General features: G+C 42.0%; 2 protein-coding genes across 2 annotated transcripts; one reads left to right on the forward strand and one right to left on the reverse strand.

Moving 5' to 3' along the window:
• The first annotated feature begins 251 nt into the window (after positions 1-251).
• LOC108106685 (small RNA 2'-O-methyltransferase) lies at positions 252-6784 on the forward strand. Its single transcript, XM_017213916.1, has 3 exons — positions 252-490; positions 5725-5894; positions 5949-6784. The coding sequence occupies exons 1-3, from the start codon at positions 260-262 to the stop codon at positions 6727-6729; spliced, it is 1182 nt and encodes a 393-aa protein (XP_017069405.1). The 5' UTR covers positions 252-259; the 3' UTR covers positions 6730-6784.
• On the reverse strand, positions 543-5442 carry LOC108106683. The gene is made up of 5 exons (XM_017213915.2): positions 5287-5442; positions 3994-4531; positions 3768-3923; positions 1756-3710; positions 543-1671 (listed from the first exon to the last, which is right to left on the reverse strand). Exons 2-5 carry the CDS (start codon positions 4379-4381, stop codon positions 1180-1182), a joined length of 2991 nt encoding a protein of 996 aa, XP_017069404.1. The 5' UTR covers positions 4382-4531; positions 5287-5442; the 3' UTR covers positions 543-1179.
• Positions 6785-7324: the final 540 nt, after the last annotated feature.

Raw genomic sequence — 7324 nt, forward strand, 5'->3', positions numbered from 1 at the left:
GGGGTGACTATTAAGACTATATATTAAAAGCTGTCAATATGCAAATTTTCAAAAGGGTAAATTCAAAGGCTATCACCAAAAATTCAATTATACTTAAAAATAGCTATTAGTCTATGGATTTTATCTTCTTAAAATGACCGCCAAATTTCAAATGAAAAACCATTCGATATGTAATATCGAGTACTCGATATTATTACCAGTTCAATGACAGTAAGATTTTTACCATAGTTAATCAGTGGCCACTCTAAAAAAACGCGCAATGTTTCGCTATAAGTTTCCTTTTGGGGACTTCCAAACCATAACAACAATGACTGAAACCGGTATAACTTTCGATCCGCCGGTGTACGAACAGCGTTACTGTGCAGCGATCCAGATCCTGGAAGACTCTCGCTGGGCAAATCAGATTAAGAAGGTTGTGGAGTTTGGCTGTGCCGAAATGAGACTTTTCCATCTAATGCGTCGCATAGAGAATATAGAAAATATTTTATTGGTAAGAATTTTTATAGAAATTCCATGACCAAAGAAAGGCAAACCATATTGTATTAATTGTTAAGGAAATACAATTCTATTTTATTTATTTCCGCTGTTTTTATACACGCATATATCCTAACTTAGAATTTTATCATGTTTATGAAATAACCATTATCTAGTTATATTAAATACTTTTTGAGGAGAGTATGTACCTGGTTGCATGAAATGTGGGTGAAACGGTTGGTAAATCTGTAATATGTAATATAAACTAACAAAACTAACATCGATAGGTTTAAAACTAAAAATTTAAAAATCAAGGATTTGCTATAAAGGCCAATGGTGCACTGCTCCTGGGCACCGATTTAACACACAAACATCTCTTACAACTGGGTACTACATGGTATAAAGGATAATTCAACAACTTCTTCCCTATGGAGCTGAGAGTGCCAATCAGAAAAACATTACAACTTATCGATTAAATGTTTAAAAACCAAAATTACACATCATAAATGTCGGTCTAACTAGCTAGGTCCGAAATTTGTATATAAGTAGGTTCTGTCCTGTTCGTATCTTAACTATCACTAAAAAATACTTGAAAGCGAATCTAGGTTTCATCTGTTCTGCTTCTCTATTCTGTTTTCTTCTCCTCATGTTGTCTGACTTCCTAATAATCGTCCTTAGTTTCAAATCCTAATTGTCAGCTGGTAATCATTTACGACAGTGCCTGGACGAGTGGACACTTCGACCTTTGCAATAGTTATTCTCGTCATCGTATTCGACGAACAGGTTCTGCACTTCGACCAGGCTCGAGTTGTTCAACGCATCATGCTCGCCGTGTTTGGGTTCAGTCTTATAAAGAGCTCTGCGCGTACGGCTCGACTTCAATATTCGTTCCCCTTCGCCGGTGGCCGATGCCAGAGTGGAATTCTCTTTGCGTGTGGCGCAGCCACGTTTGTTACTGGCCACTGCCGAAAGAGGGGTGGAGCGGCTCTTGCTGACAGCTCCTGCGGCGAATCTGACGACTCCCGAGTTCTTGTTTGGTCGGCCCACTCCACGAATGGCCTTCTGTGGAGATTGATTATGATGCGCCTGGATCTGCTTGCTGGTGATTCGCTTCTTGGTGGATCCCTTGGGTCGACCCCGCGCAGGTTTCTGGGAATGATCGGAGCAATTGCTCTCCGTTACGCCATCCGATTCATCCTTTATAAAAGTAATGCACATATTATAACTTCTAAAACTGTATGTATGAAATCCAACCGAACAAGTTAAATATTTACAACCTACCTCGCCTTCATTGCTATTTTCATCCTCATCGTCCTCCTCTTGGTCATCCTGTGCTTCCTGGTTCTCTTCTTCATTGTCTTCCTCCTCATCATTATGCTCTTGGACAACCAAACCCTTTTCGCGACGACTCTGCTCCATGGCTAGTATCGCGTACGTGGGCTTGCCCTCGTAACGCCTTGGAAGACGGGATTCCAGCGGACAAATAGACTCCTCCCGCTCAAACTCCTTGACTGCCCGTTCGCGGGCTATTTGATCGGGATCCTGTGAAAGAACTTCCGCCCACGAGAATTTCTTTTTTGTCGTTTTCTTATTCGACTTGGAACGCAGATTTTTGGGTGATACGCGGTTCGTGAGCGAATGCTCCTGGAACGGAGTACTAAGCGTGGAGTTGCGCATCACATTAGTGGCTATTTTGTTATTCAGCTCGAAGATGTCGCACCTGCTGCCATCCACCAAATCCTTGGTTGAAATACGTGTGCGGTGGATCTCATCGCTGCTCAGACGCATTTCGCTGGGGTCGTAACCTAGCCGTTGATATTCGCGCTTAAAGATTTTGCGATAACGTTCGTAGTCAGGTCGCTCCTGGTAGGCTAGTTGACTGATCTGCAGCAGGAACTCTCCCAAATATTTAGGAACTTGCTTGCCGTAAAACTGTCGGAGCATCTCGGGCACGTCTGTCATAAACAGTTCCTTGGCGCGGTGCACTTTCTCCTGTTGCTGCTGCTGAGCGACGTCCTTCCAGGGCAGATAACCTTCCGACCAATACAGAAGGTTATAACCGAGGCATTCAAGATCACTTCTACGCGAATGGGCGCCCAGGTGAGCGTCGCGTGATGTGAATTCTAGGGTGCCGTCGTGCGCTCTTCGCTGATCCATGATGAAAGGACGATGGACTCCGCGATCCTGGTACTTGGACGCAAGACCAAAGTCGATGAGGAAAACATGTTCCTCCTCGGTGGGTAGGAACTTGTATTCAGCTGGGATGCTGTCCGAGTGCTTGCCCCCCTTGCTACGCACTTTATGATCAGCGTTTGACTCCTTTTTTGGCTTCTCCTGGTTGCGCGTGGCCCTTGTCGAAACCTTTTTCGGACTGGCTATCTGAGCTCTCCTTCCTCTTTTGATAGTAGACCGGCGGGATGATGGAGGAATAAACTCTTCCGACTCGTTATCAGACGATTCCGGTGACTCATCACTGTTTTCCGTTGTCGCCTTAGGATACCCTTCCTCATTAAACTCTTCGCGGTAGCTAATACGCTTAGTGGGGCGCAGATAGTGTGACTTGACCATCTCCTCGTACATGGAGTTGCGCTTCTCGCGACGACAAGACCGCACCGGATTAGAGCCGCTGAACTGAACTGTACTACGTACGGATCGCTTTTTGTTCACAGGTGTGTTGTAGATATCCAGGCTGTTACTATTGTTGCTATTCGATGTGGCGCCATCATCAAAGTCTTCGTCATCTTCATCTTCGTCCTGCTTTATATTTGCAATTTTCTTTAGGGCAAACTTTTCATTCTTTAGGAAGTAGTCATCGTCATTGGTTTCTTGCTCCGAGCTGTTTCCACTGTCAGTGGTCTGTTGCTTCTCTTCGTAATGCTCGTCGTAACCATTTCCCTTGGACACTAGTTGCTTTCTAAGGTATTTGCACTTGGACACCATCAGGTTCTGGGCCTTGATATCATTATGACAATAACCCTTATCGTGCAGATTTTCTAAGACATTGATTATATGTACAGCAAGCACAAGGAGGGACTTTTGCTGCACTCTGGAGTTTTTGATCAGCGAATGAAGGTCGCGATCAAAGCGCGGAAGTACTAGAAAGCGATAGCGAGCGTCTCCAAAATAGTGGGTCCCCGACGCAATAAAGTTGGGTATCCCAGAGGGCGGTCCCTTGCTGAGGGCATGCGTGTGTTGGGCTGGTAGACTGGCAGCATCGTCTCCGACAACTGATAAATCTGTAATGTATGTGTGTGAATATAGGTGTGATGAAGGAGGATTAACCCAATGCTTACCCTTGTTTTGGGATGTGTTAATCAGACAATGGATTTCTACAAAAAGAGGTCCATTCGAATGCGGCTCTATCTTGACGACATATTTGGCTGTCTCTGAACTGGCCGGACATACAGTGTCATCTGAGGCTAGGAAGATCTCCCCAAAGTTACCCTTGCCTGGGAGGAATATTGTTTTATTGTCCTAATAATCTTAATAATCAAGTTTTTTTTTTTACGAAATACTTACCTATGGGTCGGCCCAAGCGCCAGGCCTTGGAGAGCACGTCCCTCAGTATGGTTCCATTGACCACCGAGGGGCGAAGCGTATATACCGGACGCGGTGATTCCATCACACTGGAGTTGTTGTGATCGCTGGCGATGCTGGCACCCGTCAGAAGCAGACTGCGTGCCTGCGGAGTGTGTAGTAGTGTGGGGGGCTCCGCGTCCATGCCGCCAGCGGATCCTGCCGATGAGCAGGACTCCTCATCGTCGTTCTCGTGAAACTCGAAGCCATTCGCGCTGTTAGAACCGCCACTCAAACGCTGGCACTTTTCGGCGGCCTTGATCGCCGAGCGCTTTCGCTTGCGAGCACTGCGATCTGAGGTCGGGCGCTCCAGTTGGAGGCGTTTGCCCATCTCGGCGGTTGGATCTAAGATCTCTAGGAATCTAGACTTCGTAACTTCCTTCAAATTCTCGGTCTCACGATCAGACGGTGAAGTTTGATTTGCATGCAAAAGTTGTTTTGTTTTTGCACAATTCCGTTTTCAACGGTGATTCTCTTTCAACTGCTTATTAAAGAAGAATAATAGAATTGTTAATATCTATTTTTGCAGTATGAGTTAAAGCGTAAAGTAACATTGTTTTTATTCAAATCAAGTTTTTGAGTAATTTGTTATTGACATTTGTGTGTTTTTGTTTGCCCCCAAGACAATTTTTTATCATTTTCTGTTTTTTGTTTGGTAGTGTTGCAAAACGATAAAGTTGGCTATTTTAAGGGCATGAGTTCAGACCATGATTAGCATTGTTTTTATGCGGGTAACAAACTGTTAAGCATTGCTGATTGTGCTATTGGGATTTGACGATTTTTTTCTAGACAAGCTTATTTTATTTGGTTATTTATTTTGTTGTTTTGTCCTACAGTGTTGCAAACCGAGATTATGTGCTGCGCGTCTGGGGCACGAATACAAACACAAACAAACGCGAACGCACCACCATGTCTGGAAACACAAACACACCGCCATACAAACATACCGTTGGCTCGAAAAAAAATCGATTTTCTGGCCGGCATTATTAAACAAAGAACCAAATGCTGGCATATTTACTAAGTTGCAAAGGTTTTTTCCTATTCACTTAACCGTTTTCCACGTGCTAATCATTTGCTATACGGCTCCAAAGTCGAATTGAGTTTTCAGTATGTATTTTTCTCACGTATTACACGTTCTCTTCTTCTTGTTTTTCTACGTTTTCTTTTGACCCGTTCCTAGTGTTTGGAGGTTTTCCACTGTTTGGGTTGTTTCGTAGTTTGATTGGTGATGCTTACACTTTTAACTTGGTGCAATGGTGCACAATTGCACTTTTACAAGCTACTTGCAACTATTATTTTGCTTCCATTTGACTTTTCGTAACAATTACACATTCTTCCTGTGCACTGCTGCACACACACACACGCGCATATTTTGAGGTGTGACCGCGTTCTTAAGTGAACAAAAACCCGCATAGTGTTACCACAGTCTAGAATGTGCAACATTTATTTATAAAATTTTAAATTTCCTAAAAAACATGTTTTCAGATTTAAATAGTTCCTGCGATACTTACATTACTATTATAACATGAAAATGCAAAAAAAAAAAAATAGGTAAAGTAACAATATTGCATGGTTATGAAATAAAAAAAGTAAATGTTTTAATATTTTCCATGTTTCATTACCATTTTGTTCCATTAAGTGGCCGTTATTTTTGAATGCTCCATTTTTATTCAGGTTGATATTGACGAGCCCTTACTTAGGAGACATTTGTGTAGCATCAATCCATTAGTCTCTGATTATGTTAGGCGACGTGCGTGTCCGCTAAATGTTCAGGTTCTTCAGGGAAGCGTTGCAGATTCTTCGGAAGAATTAAGAAACACAGATGTTGTAATTGCACTAGAGTTGTGAGTTTTCTAATTACATATCATAGTCATATATAATTTTCTACTTTATTCCAGAATCGAGCATGTATATGACGATGTTTTGTCCAAAATTCCTTCAAATATTTTTGGTTTTATGCAGCCAAAATTGGTAGTTTTTAGCACACCAAATTCTGACTTTAACGTTATATTTACGCGTTTCAATCCATTACTACCTAATGGATTTCGCCACGATGATCACAAATTTGAATGGACTCGAAAGGAATTCAAATCGTGGTGCTTGGGCATTGTTGAGAAATATCCGAATTACATGTTCTCACTAATGGGAGTGGGGAAACCGCCCAAAGACCTAGAATCTGTGGGACATGTTTCACAAATAGCCGTATTTGTTCGTAAGGATTTCCTGGATATGGAGTTGGAGAATCCTTTGGATTCAAATCCGAAACCAAATGAGGAATCCACGCCCTATAAGTTAATTCACTCTGTCGACTACCCTTTTAATGTGGACACTCGCACCGAGAAGGAAAAAATATGGACCGAAGTCCAGATTGAGTTGCAGCGTTTCAAAAGACTAGCCAATTCTTCTGAGAACGAGATGGACTCCTACCAGGGCAATTATAAATTGCCAATTGCTCTCCTATTGGATCGCCTAGAACACGTCGGAGCAACTGCAAATATCCTCGAAGAAATACTAAAGGAGAACAAGTTAAATGTACAGAATGAATGTGTTATAATAGAAGACAGCGATGAGGAATCAGAGTGGTCAAATCCCGATGACTTGGCAGAATATCCTTTCCAGGAGATTGTATTGGCGGACCAGGAACAAGCAGAGGAGTGTTGGGACTTGACTCCGAAGTAGTAACTTAAGTTATTCACCTTCTAAGACCTTCTAAATACACCGACAAATTATCATATTCATATAGCTATTTTTAGTTTTTTTTGCTATTTTTCTGTAATCAAAATTTTTTCTTGAAAAGTTAAAGAATTTATAAGAGTTATTAATTATGTTTTTTTATAGTTTTTAACTATATCTTTTATAATTTTTAAGCTATAAAACTTCAATATCAATCAGATCTCGAACTACCAAATCTTTACTTTAAAAACATAAATTTATGTAATTCTATCAAACAACTTAATTTCTTCGAGTCATTAGTTCCATTCTAAATTGTTGAACTAACCATTCTCCTCGTTTTGTTAACTGACAATCTGTTGACATTTTGAGTGCATTATCTCGGGTGCGGGGTGGGTTTTTCCAAGCATCAATGACCATTCCTCCCCCAGTTGACCACTTTTGGTGCAGAAATCGTTGCAAAAATTGGGGTTGCCGCCAAGATGATGACTATGACGCCGAGTCGTCTGTCTCGCTGTGGCACCCGCACGGAAATTGCTTTTGTTTGCAACAAAAACCGGGGATGCAGGAAGCAAGGAGCATGAGGCGAAGGTCCCTTAGCATT

The sequence above is a fragment of the Drosophila eugracilis genome, unplaced genomic scaffold, assembly GCF_018153835.1.
Source record: "Drosophila eugracilis isolate 14026-0451.02 unplaced genomic scaffold, ASM1815383v1 contig_90, whole genome shotgun sequence".
NCBI lineage: Eukaryota > Metazoa > Arthropoda > Insecta > Diptera > Drosophilidae > Drosophila > Drosophila eugracilis.

Coding starts and splice junctions, on each gene's coding strand:
- LOC108106685 (XM_017213916.1), top strand. CDS start 260: ATGTTTCGCTATAAGTTTCCTTTTGGGGACTTCCAAACCATAACAACA. Junction 491..5,724: donor ATATAGAAAATATTTTATTG/GTAAGAATTTTT, acceptor ATTTTTATTCAG/GTTGATATTGACGAGCCCTT. Junction 5,895..5,948: donor GTTGTAATTGCACTAGAGTT/GTGAGTTTTCTA, acceptor ACTTTATTCCAG/AATCGAGCATGTATATGACG.
- LOC108106683 (XM_017213915.2), bottom strand. CDS start 4,381: ATGGGCAAACGCCTCCAACTGGAGCGCCCGACCTCAGATCGCAGTGCT. Junction 3,924..3,993: donor GCGCTTGGGCCGACCCATAG/GTAAGTATTTCG, acceptor TATTCCTCCCAG/GCAAGGGTAACTTTGGGGAG. Junction 1,672..1,755: donor AAAATAGCAATGAAGGCGAG/GTAGGTTGTAAA, acceptor ACTTTTATAAAG/GATGAATCGGATGGCGTAAC.